The sequence below is a fragment of the Oncorhynchus kisutch genome, linkage group LG15 (assembly GCF_002021735.2).
Source record: "Oncorhynchus kisutch isolate 150728-3 linkage group LG15, Okis_V2, whole genome shotgun sequence".
NCBI classification, from domain to species: domain Eukaryota; kingdom Metazoa; phylum Chordata; class Actinopteri; order Salmoniformes; family Salmonidae; genus Oncorhynchus; species Oncorhynchus kisutch.
The window spans coordinates 8,158,592-8,176,912 of NC_034188.2; the positions used below are offsets into that span (position 1 = coordinate 8,158,592).

An 18,321-nucleotide genomic window follows, 5' to 3' on the forward strand; every position below is an offset into this window, starting at 1 on the left:
TCTTAACTGACTTGCCTAGTTAAATAAAGGTAAAAAATAAATATAGTCAACTAGGTATAATCTGAGTGAAGTATTTGGTCTATGTTAAGGAGACTCAACAGACTTGTCTGTATTGGTATCCTTCCTACATCTGGCTCCTGTTTCACTACAACACGTTCACTCCACCAATCATACAAATATATGGCTTTCCCCACAGGTTGACCTGTGTATCTTAACATGGAAATAGGATTTCTTAAAAACTCTGAAACTTTGGGAAAGTGTACAGTGTTTTTGCAACAGTAATGAAACTCATTCCTGGGAAGTGTTTATCCTCGGCTGTGTGTAATCATTTACAGGGGACTGTTATCTACATCATTTAGAGGGGACAGTTATCTACATCATTTACAGGGACTTTTATCCACATCATTTAGAGGGGACAGTTATCTACATAATTTACAGGGACTGTTATCTACATCATTTACAGGGACTGTTATCTACATCATTTACAGGGACTTTTATCCACATCATTTAGAGGGGACTGTTATCTACAGCTGCAGCCTCTTAGAATGGTTCTTACGGTTCCCTGTTAGTTCTAGCTGGTTTCTACCCTGACCTTCTAACCTCTACAAGTTCCACCCATCGTTATTGAGTCAGGGGGTCATCCCCCCCCCCTGCATCACTTTCAGGTGATTGTCAGCCCAGCATGCCCAGGCACACACACACACGCCAAGGGGAGTACACATGCACACACACACACACACACACACACCCACAGGCAGCCTTTGTATGACAGAAATACAGTATTATATTTGAAAGGGACCTCGCTGGATCTACGGTGTTTTATTTTACTATATTCCATTTTAAAGGAACTGTATAGTAGTCTGCTACCATATGTAAGACCATATAAAAAATAAAATAAAAGATTCCCTTTGTGTTCGTTTGAATGTGGAAAAAAAAAATCAAGGTAGAGGCCTATACGGCGAGTCACCGAACAGTAAAATGTCCCCAATTGTTTAAACAAGGATAATTGTCATTGTTCCAGAGTTGCCATATTCTGCTGTGACACAGGCTTTGTCGGGGCTCAGCTAGAGCCCGGTGAACTCAGTCCCCTGGGCATGTTCCTTCCCTGGGATTAAATACACAAACAAAACAAAGCAGAGACTGTGTTTCAAATGGCACCCTATTCCCTATCAGTGGAGGCTGCTGTGTGCTTAAAGCATCAGACAAGCTCAATGCATGTATCAGTGGAGGCTGCTGAGGGGAGGACGGCTCATAATAACGGCTGGAAGGAAGCGAATGGAATGTCATCAAACACATGGAAACCATGGAAACCATGTGTATGATGTATTTGATACCATTCCACTGATTCTGCTCCAGCCATTACCACGAGCCCCGTTCTGTACAACTTTTGACCAGGGCCCGTAGGGAATATGTTGCCATTTGGGACGCAGACAGAGACTCAGATAAATGCGAACACAAAATAAACATCAATCAGAACTACTGGTTGTCATGCCTACAATAGACTCCTATACTGGGAGTCAATCAAAACTGCTGGTTGTCATGTCTACAATAGACTCCTATCCTGGGAGTCAATCAGAACTGCTGGTTGTCATGTCTACAATAGACTCCTATACTGGGAGTCAATCAGAAGCCCTGGTTGTCATGCCTACAATAGACTCCTATACTGAGAGTCAATCAAAACTGCTGGTTGTCATGTCTACAATAGACTCCTATCCTGGGAGTCAATCAGAACCCCTGTTGTCATGCCTACAATAGACTCCTATACTGAGAGTCAATCAGAATCCCTGGTTGTCATGACTACAATAGACTCCTATACTGAGAGCCTAAAACATGTCAAAGCAGATGTTATACGATCCTGAAAGTGTTTGACAGCTGGTCAAGTAGTTTAACTGGGAGGTTATATCCTCATTGAGCTGTAGGACAGTAAACCAGTAGTTTAACTGGGAGGTTATGTCCTCATTGAGGTGTAGGACAGTAAACCAGTAGTTTAACTGGGAGGTTATATCCTCATTGAGGTGTAGGACAGTGAACCAGTAGTTTAACTGGGAGGTTAATCCTCATTGAGCTGTAGGACAGTGAACCAGTAGTTTAACTGGGAGGTTATATCCTCATTGAGCTGTAGGACAGTAAACCAGTAGTTTAACTGGGAGGTTATATCCTCATTGAGCTGTAGGACAGTGAACCAGTAGTTTAACTGGGAGGTTATATCCTCATTGAGCTGTAGGACAGTGAACCAGTAGTTCAACTTGGATGTTATATCCTCATTGAGCTGTAGGACAGTAAACCAGTAGTTTAACTGGGAGGTTATATCCTCATTGAGCTGTAGGACAGTAAACCAGTAGTTTAACTGGGAGGTTATATCCTCATTGAGCTGTAGGACAGTAAACCAGTAGTTTAACTGGGAGGTTATATCCTCATTGAGCTGTAGGACAGTAAACCAGTAGTTTAACTGGGAGGTTATGTCCTCATTGAGCTGTAGGACAGTGAACCAGTAGTTTAACTGGGAGGTTATGTCCTCATTGAGCTGTAGGACAGTGAACCAGTAGTTTAACTGGGAGGTTATATCCTCATTGAGCTGTAGGACAGTGAACCAGTAGTTTAACTGGGAGGTTATATCCTCATTGAGCTGTAGGACAGTGAACCAGTAGTTTAACTGGGAGGTTATATCCTCATTGAGCTGTAGGACAGTGAACCAGTAGTTTAACTGGGAGGTTAATCCTCATTGAGCTGTAGGACAGTGAACCAGTAGTTTAACTGGGAGGTTATATCCTCATTGAGCTGTAGGACAGTGAACCAGTAGTTTAACTGGGAGGTTATATCCTCATTGAGCTGTAGGACAGTGAACCAGTAGTTTAACTGGGAGGTTATATCCTCATTGAGCTGTAGGACAGTGAACCAGTAGTTTAACTGGGAGGTTATATCCTCATTGAGCTGTAGGACAGTGAACCAGTAGTTTAACTGGGAGGTTATATCCTCATTGAGCTGTAGGACAGTGAACCAGTAGTTTAACTGGGAGGTTATATCCTCATTGAGCTGTAGGACAGTGAACCAGTAGTTCAACTTGGATGTTATATCCTCATTGAGCTGTAGGACAGTGAACCAGTAGTTTAACTGGGAGGTTATATCCTCATTGAGCTGTAGGACAGTGAACCAGTAGTTTAACTGGGAGGTTATATCCTCATTGAGCTGTAGGACAGTGAACCAGTAGTTTAACTGGGAGGTTATGTCCTCATTGAGCTGTAGGACAGTGAACCAGTAGTTTAACTGGGAGGTTATGTCCTCATTGAGCTGTAGGACAGTGAACCAGTAGTTTAACTGGGAGGTTATGTCCTCATTGAGCTCTAGGACAGTGAACCAGTAGTTTAACTGGGAGGTTATATCCTCATTGAGGTGTAGGACAGTGAACCAGTAGTTTAACTGGGAGGTTATATCCTCATTGAGCTGTAGGACAGTGAACCAGTAGTTTAACTGGGAGGTTAATCCTCATTGAGCTGTAGGACAGTGAACCAGTAGTTTAACTGGGAGGTTTTATCCTCATTGAGCTGTAGGACAGTGAACCAGTAGTTTAACTGGGAGGTTAATCCTCATTGAGCTGTAGGACAGTGAACCAGTAGTTTAACTGGGAGTTTTATCCTCATTGAGCTGTAGGACAGTGAACCAGTAGTTTAACTGGGAGGTTATGTCCTCATTGAGCTGTAGGACAGTGAACCAGTAGTTTAACTGGGAGGTTATATCCTCATTGAGCTGTAGGACAGTGAACCAGTAGTTTAACTGGGAGGTTATATCCTCATTGAGCTGTAGGACAGTGAACCAGTAGTTTAACTGGGAGGTTATATCCTCATTGAGCTGTAGGACAGTGAACCAGTAGTTTAACTGGGAGGTTTTATCCTCATTAAGCTGTAGGACAGTGAACCAGTAGTTTAACTGGGAGGTTAATCCTCATTGAGCTGTAGGACAGTGAACCAGTAGTTTAACTGGGAGGTTAATCCTCATTGAGCTGTAGGACAGTGAACCAGTAGTTTAACTGGGAGGTTATATCCTCATTGAGCTGTAGGACAGTGAACCAGTAGTTTAACTGGGAGGTTATGTCCTCATTGAGCTGTAGGACAGTGAACCAGTAGTTTAACTGGGAGGTTATATCCTCATTGAGCTGTAGGACAGTGAACCAGTAGTTTAACTGGGAGGTTATATCCTCATTGAGCTGTAGGACAGTGAACCAGTAGTTTAACTGGGAGGTTATATCCTCATTGAGCTGTAGGACAGTGAACCAGTAGTTTAACTGGGAGGTTAATCCTCATTGAGCTGTAGGACAGTGAACCAGTAGTTTAACTGGGAGGTTAATCCTCATTGAGCTGTAGGACAGTGAACCAGTAGTTTAACTGGGAGGTTAATCCTCATTGAGCTGTAGGACAGTGAACAAGTAGTTTAACTGGGAGGTTATGTCCTCATTGAGCTGTAGGACAGTGAACAAGAATTTTAACTGGGAGGTTAATCCTCATTGAGCTGTAGGACAGTGAACCAGTAGTTTAACTGGGAGGTTATATCCTCATTGAGCTGTAGGACAGTGAACCAGTAGTTTAACTGGGAGGTTATATCCTCATTGAGCTGTAGGACAGTGAACCAGTAGTTTAACTGGGAGGTTATATCCTCATTGAGCTGTAGGACAGTGAACCAGTAGTTTAACTGGGAGGTTATATCCTCATTGAGCTTTAGGACAGTGAACCAGTAGTTTAACTGGGAGGTTAATCCTCATTGAGCTGTAGGACAGTGAACCAGTAGTTTAACTGGGAGGTTAATCCTCATTGAGCTGTAGGACAGTGAACCAGTAGTTTAACTGGGAGGTTATGTTCTCATTGAGCTGTAGGACAGTGAACCAGTAGTTTAACTGGGAGGTTAATCCTCATTGAGCTGTAGGACAGTGAACCAGTAGTTTAACTGGGAGGTTATGTTCTCATTGAGCTGTAGGACAGTGAACCAGTAGTTTAACTGGGAGGTTATATCCTCATTGAGCTGTAGGACAGTGAACCAGTAGTTTAACTGGGAGGTTATATCCTCATTGAGCTGTAGGACAGTGAACAAGTAGGGCAGATAGCAGATTTGAGATTTGAGTCAAAATGTTTAGTTTGTTGTATGAAGCATAAAATGTGTTTAATGCTGTGCAGCTGTATAGTTCTATAAGTGGCTTAGGGAAACAGCAGACGACTAATATATGCCACTCTGGGTACGTCCCAAATGCACCCTATTCCCTATATAGAGCACTTATTTGGACCGGAGTCCTATAGACCCCTGTCAAAGGTAGTGCACTATGTAGGGAATAGGGTGCCATTTGAGATGCACACCCTTTAATGTGATGTTGTGGTTGAGGTGAAGTGTCCAATAAGGCTTCAGAACAGCATCTGCTTGCTGTAGAGTCCAGAACCCCTGAGAACAGACTCGGCCACTCGGCTTTACAGGGAGCCGTCTCTATTTCACCTCGCCTCGTGTTGATTACTGCACTGACTCAACGTTTATAGTCCAGACAGGCATTTTCAGCTGAATCAGATGAAGTGAAAATGAATAAATTAATATTACAGATAACTAATTTAGCTTGTTTGAAAACGACGGATATGTGCTACTACGAATGACCAGAGCTTCTATGGGCTCTAGTCCAAAATTGTGCACTATATAGGGTGTAGGACTGATTTGGGACGGAGACTAAATCTGTTTTTATTTCTGTGTTTTCCCAAACTGGCTGGTGTCCTCGTCTTCTTAGCTTTATTCTCCCAAGTGACACAGCGGAGAAAATGGATAATGCTTACACATATATGTCTCTTCACTTGTAAGCTATGTGGCATACGTACACACATTTCTCGCTCTGTTAATAAGCAATACAAAGATAATTCCAATCAAATGAAATATGTCTGCCAAATGAGTCACTGTCCGCGTCTGGCCATTGTGGGAGGCCCCACTCCTCACCAGTCAAATAGAGAAACAACCCTCAGTGGAATATGTCACTGTCCGTGTCTGGTCATTGTGGGAGGCCCCACTCCTCACCCGTCACATAGAGAAACAACCCTCAGTGGAATATGTCACTGTCCGTGTCTGGTCATTGTGGGAGGCCCCACTCCTCACCAGTCAAATAGAGAAACAACCCTCAGTGGAATATGTCACTGTCCGTGTCTGGTCATTGTGGGAGGCCCCACTCCTCACCCGTCACATAGAGAAACAACCCTCAGTGGAAGAGATCTAGCATCATTCTAGTTTAGAATACATAAAGGGTTAGATCACCCAAATTAGCTAATGACAGAATGGTTTCCTTCCCCTATAAGCAGTTTATGGACATGTTCAAATCGGCTATAAGTGACTTTGTTGAGCTTTTTACAATCGATTTGAGATACTTTCGGATGATTTGGACATGATGCGTGAAAAATGCTAATATCGTGACCATGAGTTGAATGGGATTTGTTCCACAAAATGCCAAAATGTTAGTATTTGGATGGGAAATAAAACCCAAGCGTGGATCGTGGTCATACCTTGTCCATAGGCTGTTTACAGGGTAAGGAAACGAATGTGTCATTTTGGGTGAACTATTGTCCCCATATCTTACAATTAGTATATCAATCTGTCCGTCTACAGTAGGTATGTCTTTCTATCTGATATCTTACCAGTCAGCTGGAGCAGCAGCCAAGGGGTCACAGAGGTCAACCTATCCTTCCTCCCCTTTCCTCGTCTCTGGCTCCGGGATGCTGATCTTCTATCCGACTGTCTGACGCAGATAGAACAGGCCTCTTGTTAGCATGGTGGACCAGCCAGGCTCGTCTACCTCTTAACATATCCCACCTAGGGATGTGTCTCCAAATGGCACACCTATTCCATATATAGTGCAAAAACGACCCATAGAGCTCTGGTCAAAAGTAGTGCACTATATAGGGAACAGGGTGCCATCTCTGGTCAAAAGTAGTGCACTATATAGGGAACAGGGTGCCATCTCTGGTCAAAAGTAGTGCACTATATAGGGAATAGGGTGACCCATAGAGCTCTGGTCAAAAGTAGTGCACTATATAGGGAACAGGGTGCCATTTGAGACGCGGGTCTAGTTGCTGTCTGTGAGGTCTCCCAACTAACATAAAACCAAACCTACCTGATATCGGCCAAATAAAGCAGACTATTAAAATCTCAGCCGTGCCTCCGTCCGTCCATCCGACCGACCAAGGTGAATGTGAAGGACAGACACTGGCCCTGCCATGTTACCTAGCAGCGTATTATCTGCATGATTGGCTACGGGTCTGAGATATTGTTTATTTTTTCCCGGTGATTAATTTGTATTGGAACGGTAGTTAGCCTTCACAAGCAGGTATCCGGAGCTTAAATCATCTTAGCTTTTGAAACTGATTCAATGTCAGAAGGGAAGTGACATTAACCTGGTCCCAGGTCTGTTTGTGCTCTCTTGCCAACTCCGATGGTGACAGTACAAAACAGATCCGAGACCAGTCTATGCTGACCTGTCTGTGGGGTTTGGGTTGGAGAAGGACGTCTTCAAGCCTCTGTCCTCTGTCTTGTGACCGTTTTGTTTGTTGTATGTGCTGTTTCCATTTGAGGAGCTTCCATAGTGGACAAAGTTGTCAGTTGCCATCAAATATACAAAGGAACATTGGGTACACCTGTGAAACAAGAGGATGCTTCCATTGTGGTCCTCAGTGGGTTAATAGGGTTAGTGTGTGAAGACATGTTTCACCTCTGATGAGGGAGGCCTAGGTCCTTGCAAGAGGGGGGGGGGGTTTCATACAAGAATGAAAACTCTTAATGAAAATGCATCATGGGGGGGGGGGGGGGAAGAGCAAATAAAAGATAGGAGGGAGAGAGAGAGGAGGAGAGAGGGGGGAGGGGGAGAGAGAGAGGAGGGGGAGAGGATAAGAGAGGGGGGGAGAGGGAGAGAGAGGGGGGAGGGGGAGAGGATAAGAGAGGGGGGAGGGGGAGAGAGAGAGGAGGAGAGAGGGGGGGAGAGGGAGAGAGAGGGGGGAGGGGGAGAGGATAAGAGAGGGGGGGAGAGAGAGAGAGGAGGAGAGAGGGGGGAGAGAGAAAAGGAGAGAGAGAAGGAGAGAGGGGGAGGGGGAGAGAGAGAGGAGGAGAGGGGGGAAGGGGATAGAGAGAGGAGGGGGGAGGAGGAGAGAGAGAGGAGGAGAGAGGGGGGAGGAGGAGAGAGAGGAGGAGAGAGGGGGGAGGGGGAGAGAGAGAGGGGGTCGCCAGGGTTAGAGGAGGGGAAGGGAAGGGTGGAGAGAGGGTCGCCAGGGTTAGAGGAGGGGAAGGGAAGGGGGGAGAGAGAGAGAGGGTCGCCAGGGTTAGAGGAGGGGAAGGGAAGGGGAGAGAGAGAGAGAGGAGGTCGCCAGGGTTAGAGGAGGGGAAGGGAAGGGGGGAGAGAGAGGGTCGCCAGGGTTAGAGGAGGGGAAGGGAAGGGGGGAGAGAGAGAGAGGGTCGCCAGGGTTAGAGGAGGGGAAGGGAAGGGGGGAGAGAGAGGGTCGCCAGGGTTAGAGGAGGGGAAGGGAAGGGGGGAGAGAGAGGGTCGCCAGGGTTAGAGGAGGGGAAGGGAAGGGGAAGAGAGAGAGAGGGTCGCCAGGGTTAGAGGAGGGGAAGGGAAGGGGGGAGAGAGAGGGTCGCCAGGGTTAGAGGAGGGGAGGGGAAGGTGGGAGAGAGAGGGTCGCCAGGGTTAGAGGAGGGGAAGGGAAGGGGAGAGAGAGAGGGGGTGTCCAGGGTTAGAGGAGGGGAAGGGAAGGGGGGAGAGAGGGGGTCGCCAGGGTTAGAGGAGGGGAAGGGAAGGTGGGAGAGAGAGGGTCGCCAGGGTTAGAGGAGGGGAAAGGAAGGGGGGAGAGAGAGGGTCGCCAGGGTTAGAGGAGGGGAAGGGAAGGGGAGAGAGAGAGGGGGTCGCCAGGGTTAGAGGAGGGGAAGGGAAGGTGGGAGAGAGGACCCTGCCTGGCTGAGGTGATTTGTGCCTTTCGTGTTCAGGACCCAGTGAAATCCATGAATTCAGAAACATTATAATCTGTCCAGCCAACAGACTGTTAAATTTAGGCCTCTCTGGAGGCAAGGCAGAGAAAGGAAGGAGTGGTTAAAATACATGGAGAGGAAAATACTTTGAGTGTTTTGGGAGTCGGAGCAGCCCTCTGTCTCTCTATCTCTCTCTTTCTCTCTGTCTCTCTGTTTCTCTCTCTCTCTGTCTCTTTCTCTCTCTCTCTCTGTGTCTCTTTCTCTCTCTCTCTCTGTCTCTCTCTCTCTCTCTGTCTCTCTGTTTCTCTCTCTCTTTCTCTCTCTCTTTCTCTCTCTCTCTCTCTCTCTCTTTCTCTCTCTCTCTCTCTCTCTCAATTCAATTCAATTCAATTCAATTCAAGGGCTTTATTGGCATGGGAAACATGTGTTAACATTGCCAAAGCAAGTGTGGTAGACAACATACAAAGTGAATATATAAAGTGAAAAACAACAAAAATTAACAGTAAACATTACACATACAGAAGTTTCAAAACAGTAAAGACATTACAAATGTCATATTATATATATATACAGTGTTCTAACAGTGTACAAATGGCTAAAGGACACAAGATAAAATAAATAAGCATAAATATGGGTTGTATTTACAATGGTGTTTGTTCTTCACTGGTTGCCCTTTTCTCGTGGCAACAGGTCACAAATCTTGCTGCTGTGATGGCACACTGTGGAATTTCACCCAGTAGATATGGGAGTTTTTCAAAATTGGATTTGTTTTTGAATTCTTTGTGGATCTGTGTAATCTGAGGGAAATATGTCTCTCTAATATGGTCATACATTGGGCAGGAGGTTAGGAAGTGCAGCTCAGTTTCCACCTCATTTTGTGGGCAGTGAGCACATAGCCTGTCTTCTCTTGAGAGCCATGTCTGCCTACGGCGGCCTTTCTCAATAGCAAGGCTATGCTCACTGAGTCTGTACATAGTCAAGGCTTTCCTTAGGCTTTCCTCCTTTTGGGTCAGTCACAGTGGTCAGGTATTCTGCCGCTGTGTACTCTCTGTGTAGGGCCAAATAGCATTCTAGTTTGCTCTGTTTTTTTGTTAATTCTTTCCAATGTGTTAAGTAGTTATCTTTTTGTTTTCTCGTGATTTGGTTGGGTCTAATTGTGCTGCTGTCCTGGGGCTCTGTAGTGTGTGTTTGTGTTTGTGAACAGAGCCCCAGGACCAGCTTGCTTAGGGGACTCTTCTCCAGGTTCATCTCTCTGTAGGTGATGGCTTTGTTATGGAAGGTTTGTGAATCGCTTCCTTTTAGGTGGTTGTAGAATTTAACAGCTCTTTTCTGGATTTTGATAATTAGTGGGTATCGGCCTAATTCTGCTCTGCATGCATTATTTGGTGTTCTACGTTGTACACGGAGGATATTTTTGCAGAATTCTGCGTGCAGAGTCTCAATTTGGTGTTTGTCCCATTTTGTGAAGTCTTGGTTGGTGAGCGGACCCCAGACCTCACAACCATAAAGGGCAATGGGCTCTATGACTGATTCAAGTATTTTTAGCCAAATCCTAATTGGTATGTTGAAATTTATGTTTCTTTTGATGGCATAGAATGCCCTTCTTGCCTTGTCTCTCAGATCGTTCACAGCTTTGTGGAAGTTACCTGTGGTGCTGATGTTTAGGCCAAGGTATGTATAGTTTTTTGTGTGCTCTAGGGCAACAGTGTCTAGATGGAATTTGTATTTGTGGTCCTGGTGACTGGACCTTTTTTGGAACACCATTATTTTGGTCTTACTGAGATTTACTGTCAGGGCCCAGGTCTGACAGAATCTGTGCATAAGATCTAGGTGCTGCTGTAGGCCCTCCTTGGTTGGTGACAGAAGCACCAGATCATCAGCAAACAGCAGACATTTGACTTCGGATTCTAGCAGGGGGAGGCCGGGTGCTGCAGACTTTTCTAGTGCCCTCGCCAATTCGTTGATATATATGTTGAAGAGGGTGGGGCTTAAGCTGCATCCCTGTCTAACCCCATGACCGCACACTTGTTGTTTGTGTACATGGATTTTATAATGTCGTATGTTTTACCCCCAACACCACTTTCCATCAGTTTGTATAGTTTGTATCTCTCTCTCTCTCTCTCTCTGCATGCTGGGAGTGATTGGTGCATACTGGGAATTGTTTGAGTGAAGGAGTGCGTGTGTTGTGGAGAGTTAGATATTCACAACTTTCTTTCGGTTTGCTATTTCTTGGTGGCATTTTTGTTGATTAACGTTATTATTTTTGTTTTGGTAGAATTAAGTATTTTGTTTTCGTATCGAAATTACCCTGATTTTGGCGGGGATGGCAGCCCGAATGGGGATGCCATCCCTGTCACTTCGGCATGGCTTTAGGTGTGTTACTGAAGCTACTGTCACGGTGGAGGAGTTTCTGGTCGCCGTAGGAGAGAAGGTAGGCTATGAGAATATTGCGTATGCATCCCGGATGAATAAAGCTGTGGTGGTATTTCTTAAAGAAGAGTGTCTAGTTGATCGGATGGTTGAGCATGGTGTACTTCTTAAAGAAGAGTGTCTAGTTGATCGGATGGTTGAGCATGGTGTACTTCTTAAAGAGGAGTGTCTAGTTGATCGGATGGTTGAGCATGGTGTATTTCTTAAAGAAGAGTGTCTAGTTGATCGGATGGTTGAGCATGGTGTACTTCTTAAAGAAGAGTGTCTAGTTGATCGGATGGTTGAGCATGGTGTACTTCTTAAAGGAATGTTTATTCAAGTTACGCCGCTTTTTTCTCCGTCAACAAGGGTAACGATTTCAAATGTACCACCGTTTATTCCTAATGAGCTATTGGAGCGCGAGTTATTGCGCTTTTGGAAGTTCGCCAGTTCAATTTAGGTTGTCCCGTTGGGTTGCAAACACCCGGCGTTGAAACGGGTAATGTAATTTCGGCGACAGGTGTTTATGTTTTTGGACTCACCGGAGCAAACTTTAGAGTTATCGTTTAAAATCAAGTATGACAATAGATTGTATATGGCTTATGCTAGTACGGGTAGTCAACGGTGTTTTGAGTGTGGGGATGTTGGTCATAAGCGACATGCTTGCCCGAAAAGGGAGAAGGCAGAGGGAGGGGCACAGGTGGTCATCGTAACGCCTGGGCCCACTGATGTAGGGAGAGGTGAGCTGACAGCGGTAGAGCAGCCAAAAGCACCTGTTGCTGAGGAACAAGTTATCCGTGTTGAGGGCACGGGTTTGCAACTTGTATTAGAAGGAAATGTTATGCTACAGAAAAGTATTGTTGTAGGAGGTAAGGATGTATCTGAAGAGCCAGTTCCTCAGACTGGTGAGCAGGTGCCCAGTATGAGTACTGGGGTAAAGGAGGGGGTTCATGTGGAGCTAGGCTCCCAGGGAGTGGAGGAGATGCCCACTACGAGTGCTGGGTTTCATGTAGAGCTAGGCTCCCAGGTAGTGGAGGAGTTTCCCACTGCGAGTAATGAGGTACAGGAGGGTTTTCATGTGGAGCTAGGTTCCCAGGTAGTGGAGGAGATGCCACTACGAGTAATGAGGTACAGGAGGGTTTTCATGTGGAGCTAAGCTCCCAGGTAGTGGAGGAGATGCCCACTACGAGTGCTGGGGTTCATGTGGAGCTAGGCTCTCAGTTAGTGGAGAAGATGCCCACTATGAGTAGTGATGTTCAGGTGGGGCTAGTCTCCCAGATAGTGGAGGAGATGCCTGGTACGAGTGATGAGGTGCAAGTGGAGAGTGTTGAAAGGGATGTGGTAGAGGGGAGTCAGTTGTCTATGTTCTCAGCTGAGGAGGATCAAGAGAAGGATATGGATATCTCTTTAGATATGACAGATGCTGGTGAGGACTCCGTTTATGATCTAGAGGAGGTAAATGAGTTTCTGGATCAGACTTTTGGGAAATCTGTCAAATTGGCAGATTATTTTGATGTTGATAAGTTTGTGAGGTCAGCTGTGATGTTACAGAAGACGGTGGGGTTAGACCAGCTGAGTGAGAAGAAGCGGTTTCGCTTGAGGAAATTTATTACTGCTGTTGCAGCAGCAAAAGGTGGTGGGAAACGTGTTCAGGTTAAGAGAAGGAAAAAAAATAATGATGATGATCATGCTTCATAGGGTGTCTTTTTTCTCGTTGGTTTCTCTGTGGTTTCTTCTGCTTTTCTTTTCTCTTTTCTACATGGAGGTACTAAGGGTAGGTTCTCTCAATATGAATGGGGGAAGGGACAGGAATAAGAGGGCTTGGGTATTAGAAGTAATAAAACAGAAAAGGCTTAATGTAGTTTTTCTACAGGAGACACATAGTGATGAGGAAAATGAGGTTGACTGGGGTATGTGGTGGGAGGGGCAGCATGTACTCAGTCATGGTACTACTTTCAGTGCTGGGGTGGCAATATTGTTTTCCTCAGGCTTAGGGGTGACTGTGGTATCTACAACAGAGATTGTCAAGGGTCGGGTTTTATTGGTCAAGGTGGATGTTATGGGGTTTTTGTTTGTTTTTTTGAATGTTTATGCTCCTAATGAGGGTACAGAGCGTATTGCTGTATTTGATCAACTAAAGGAAACGTTAAGACAGTGTGATCAAGAGGGGTGTATGGTTTTAGGGGGTGACTGGAACTGTACAGTGGATTTTACTGTTGATCGCACCGCTGAAGAACCTCACCTGCGGTCAGCCACTTGCCTGTCTGGCCTATTAACTGAGTTTGAGCTTTCTGATGTGTGGAGAGTAAGGAATGCCAAAGTTAGGCAGTACACATGGCTAAAAATTAATGAAGGTCGTGTCAGTGCAGCAAGGTTAGACAGGTTGTATGTATCTGAGCAATACTGTAGTAGGGTTGGAAAGTGTGCCATTACTCCTGTGGGTTTCTCTGACCATCATATGGTTACTGTTGATATTCACTTGTCCTGTCCACGAAGGTCATCACCTTACTGGTATTTTAATGTTAAATTGTTACATGATGTCATGTTTTGTGACAGGTTTTTGTTGTTTTGGGAAAAATGGAGGGGTATAAAAGGGAATTTTGAGTCCTTGAGACAATGGTGGGAGGTTGGGAAGGCCCAAATACGAGTTTTTTGTCAACAGTATACTGCTCTGTCTCAAACTGAATTTAAAGAGACTATCAAGGCCCTTGAACAGGACATCAAATCTATTGAATTGAAGCTGCTCACTCAGAATGACCCTGGACTAGTCATGAACTTACAGGACAAGAGACATGAACTGAGGTCGTTTCTGCATGAAAGAGTGAAGGGTGCCTTGATTAGGTCTCGTTTCGCTTCCCTCAAGGATATGGATGCTCCTAGTGCTTTTCTTTTTAACCTAGGACAGTCGACATTGCAACGTAAACAGATGGTCTGCCTTCGTCTCCCTGATGGGAAGGTGATCACAGATGACAGTGAAATGCGTCAACATGCCGTGGATTTCTACTCGTCCCTTTATAAGGCGGAGGATTGTGACTCTATGTGTACTGAACAGTTGTTACATGGTCTTCCTAAATTGGGACCTGAGCAGAGAGTCGCATTGGACGCTGACATTACACTGCAGGAGCTGTCCACAGCAGTTATGCAGCTCTCAACAGGCCGAGCCCCTGGCATTGATGGTTTACCATCTGAGTTTTATAAGCACTTTTGGGGGTCTATTGGGGAGGACTTTTATGAAGTGATGTGTGAATCTTTTCATGAGGGTTCTCTTCCTGTATCCTGTCAACGTGCAGTGCTTTCACTGTTGCCAAAAAAGGGGATTTGGCTCTCATAAAAAATTGGAGACCTGTTGCTTTGCTGTGCGCAGAATATAAAATTGTTTCTAAATGTCTCTCAAACAGGTTGAAAGAGTATCTGGGGTTGTTGATCCACAAGGACCAGTCCTACTGTGTACCTGATCGCTCTATTGTTGACAACTTGTTTCTGATAAGAGATGTTTTAGACATTTGTAAACTGTCTGACGTAAATGTGGGTTTACTTTCGTTGGATCAGGAGAAGGCTTTTGATCGTGTGGACCACCAGTACTAAAAACCAGTACTTAAAATAATGAAAGCCTTTGGGTTTGGGGATGTTTTTCTGTCTTGGGTGAATTTACTGTATGCTGGAGCCTCGTGTATGGTGAAGGTGGGTGGTGGTTTAAGTTGCCCCATCCCTGTCGAAAGGGGCATCAGACAGGGATGCCCAATTTCAGGGCAGTTATATAGTCTGGCGATTGAACCAATGCTTTGTTTTTTAAGAGTGAAGCTTACTGGTTTCTTTGTGCCAGGTGTAACGAAGGGTCCCACGATAGCACTGTCTGCGTATGCAGATGACGTGATAGTTTTATTACAGGGGGTGAGGATGTTAAGGTTCTCTTAAACGCTTTAAGGTGTATGAGGGGGCCTCCTCAGCTAAAGTCAATTGGGGAAAGAGTGAAGCGCTGTGGGCAGGTCAGCTTCAGATGGGGTCTACTCCACGGTTACCAGGGGGCTTCAGTGGGGCAGAGATGGAATGAAGACTTTGGGGGTTTTTCTAGGCTCCGATGTCTTTCAAAAAAAGAAACTGGGAGGGTGTAGTGGAGAAAGTGTGTGCCAGACTGTCAAGGTGGAAATGGGTGTTGCCCAGCTGTCTTATAGGGGACGGTCCTGGTAGCTAATAATCTTGCTGCTTCTACCCTGTGGCACAGACTAATGATTTTACAGCCACCAAAGGGTCTGATACAAGAGCTTCAGAGGACCCTTGTCAATTTCTTCTGGTCTGGGCAACACTGGATTAAAGCTGCAGCCCTGTACCTGCCACTGCACGAGTGTGGGCAAGGCCTGGTGGACATTTCCTCTAGGATCACGGCTTTCAGGCTCCTCCAAAAGACTGGTCCTTTAATCCAGTCTCTGGACAGCTCGGCCACCGTACCCATTGTTAAAATGGACTGCTTGGTCGTCGCACAGACCATCACAACTTTCCTTTTTTCCAATCAAGGATTTGACATGAACAACCACCGGTAGGAGGTGCACTGCCACCGTGGGAGCACAGGACTTGGTGGCTGGTTGGTCGGGCAATGGACTACATTCCACTATTGAGTTTGAACCCCATCCGGGACACACAACACTGCTTCTTTTCTCCCTTGCATGGGCGACATGAAAGTAAAAACCTGAATAAAGCAGAAACATGTGATAGCTTGCTCAAAAACTCAAAAAGATGGCAGTGGTGGGATTTGAACCCACGCCTCCTTAGAGACTGGAGCCTAATCCAGCGCCTTAGACCGCTCGGCCACACTACCCAGATCTGGAAAGATTTTTCACACTTTCTCGTCAGTTCCTAGAGCGTCGTGCACTCCCTTGTATTATAGTCTTTTCTTTTTCATTTTCTTCTTTAAAATCTTTATGTATCTCATGTTGGTCTTGCGTCCTTCATCTTTTTTTGATTCTCTTTTTAAAAATCTTAATTTATCTGATGTTGCTCTTTCTTCCATCGTATACTTAGAATTAGTTTCTGCTTTTATGTCTGAAGCAGATTGAATTAGAAAACACAAGCAGATAATTGCAATAACAGACGTGGGAATTAGGTAAAGGCAGGATTCCCTTTATTTGTCCGGTGTCCTTGGTGGCCTTTTTGAAATTACATTACGTTTTCTGTTGCGAAAAGTTGCGCAGAGGTGGACTTTGAACCGACACCTCCAAAAGACTGGGTCCTTTAATCCAGTTCTCTGGATAGCTCGACCACAGTACCCACTGTTAAAATGGACTGCTTGGTCGTCGCACAGACCATCACAACTTTCCTTTTTTCCAATCAAGGATTTGACATGAACAACCACCGTTAGGAGTGCAACTGCCACCGGTGAGAGCACAGGACTTGGTGGCTGGTTGGTTAGGGCAATGGACTACACTATTGAGTTGGAACCCCATCCGTGAACACACAACATTGCTTCTTTTCTCCCTTGCATGGGCGACATGAAAATAAAAACCCTGAAATAAAGCAGAACATGTGATAGCTTGCTCAAAGAAACTCATAAAGATGCAGTGGTGGGATTTGAACCCACGCCTCCTTAGAGACTGGAGCCTAAATCCAGCGCCTTAGACCGCTCGGCCACACTACCCAGCTCTGGAAAGATTTTCACACTTTCTCGTCAGTTACCTAGAGCGTCTGCACTCCTTGTATTTTAGTCTTCTTTTTTTCATTTCTTCTTTAAAATCTTTATGTATCTCATGTTGCTCTTGCGTCCTTCATCTTTTTTTGATTCTCTTTTTAAAAATCTTAATTTATCTGATGTTGCTCTTTCTTCCATCGTATAAACTTAGAATTAGTTTCTGCTTTATGTCTGAAGCAGATTGAATTAGAAAAACACGGCAGATAATTGCAATAACAGACGTGGGAATTAGGGTAAAGGCAGGATTCCCTTTATTTGTCCGGTGTCCTTGGTGGCCTTTTTGAAATTACATTACAGTTTTCTGTTGCGAAAAAGTTGCAGAGGTGGACTTTGAACCGACACCTCCAAAGACTGGGTCCTTTAATCCAGTTCTCTGGATAGCTCGACCACAGTACCCACTGTTAAAATGGACTGCTTGGTCGAGTCGCACAGACCATCACAATTTCCTTTTTTCCAATCAAGGATTTGACATGAACAACCCACAGTAGAGGGTGCAACTGCCACCGTGAGAGCACAGGACTTGGTTGCTGGTTGGTTAGGGCAATGGACCTACATTCACACTATTGAGTTGGAACCCCATCCGGGACCACAACAGTGCTTCTTTTTCTCCCTTGCATGGGGCGCATGAAGTAAAAGCCCTGAAATAAAGCAGAACATGTGATAGCTTGCTCAAAGAACTCAATAAAATGGCAGTGGGTGGATTTGAACCCACACCTCCTTAGAGACGGAGCCTAAATCCAGCGCCTTAGACCAGCTCCCACACTAACGCCATATCTGGAAAGATTTCACACACTTTCTCGTCAGTTACCTAGAGCGTCTGCACTCCCTGTATTATAGTCTTCTTTTTCATTTTCTTCTTTAAAATCTTTATGTATCTCATGTTGGTCTGCGTCCTTCATCTTTTTTGATTCTCTTTTTAAAAATCTTAATTTATCTGATGTTGCTCTTTCTTCCATCGTATAAACTTAGAATTAGTTTCTGCTTTTATGTCTGAAGCAGATTGAATTAGAAAAACACAGCAGATAATTGCAATAACAGACGTGGGAATTAGGGTAAAGGCAGGATTCCCTTTATTTGTCCGGTGTCCTTGGTGGCCTTTTTGAAATTACATTACAGTTTTCTGTTGCGAAAAAGTTGCAGAGGTGGACTTTGAACGACACCCTCCAAAGACTGGGGTCCTTTAATCCAGTTCTCTGGATAGCTCGACCACAGTACCCACTGTTAAAATGGACTGCTTGGTCGTCGCACAGACCATCACAACTTTCCTTTTT

General features: G+C 45.1%; 1 protein-coding gene and 1 non-coding gene across 2 annotated transcripts in view; one reads left to right on the plus strand and one right to left on the minus strand.

The window, feature by feature from the left end:
• Nucleotides 1-12,245: 12,245 nt before the first annotated feature.
• LOC109883589 (probable E3 ubiquitin-protein ligase MID2) overlaps nt 12,246-18,321 on the plus strand; it is a 122,759-nt gene continuing 116,683 nt past the window's right edge. Inside the window, exon 1 of the mRNA XM_031791335.1 lies at nt 12,246-12,275. Coding sequence (XP_031647195.1) covers nt 12,246-12,275 — 30 coding nt within the window. The remainder of the gene's footprint in view (nt 12,276-18,321) is intronic.
• Nucleotides 16,918-16,999, minus strand: trnal-uag (transfer RNA leucine (anticodon UAG)). Its single transcript has one exon. It is a non-coding gene; the product is annotated as a tRNA-Leu (tRNA).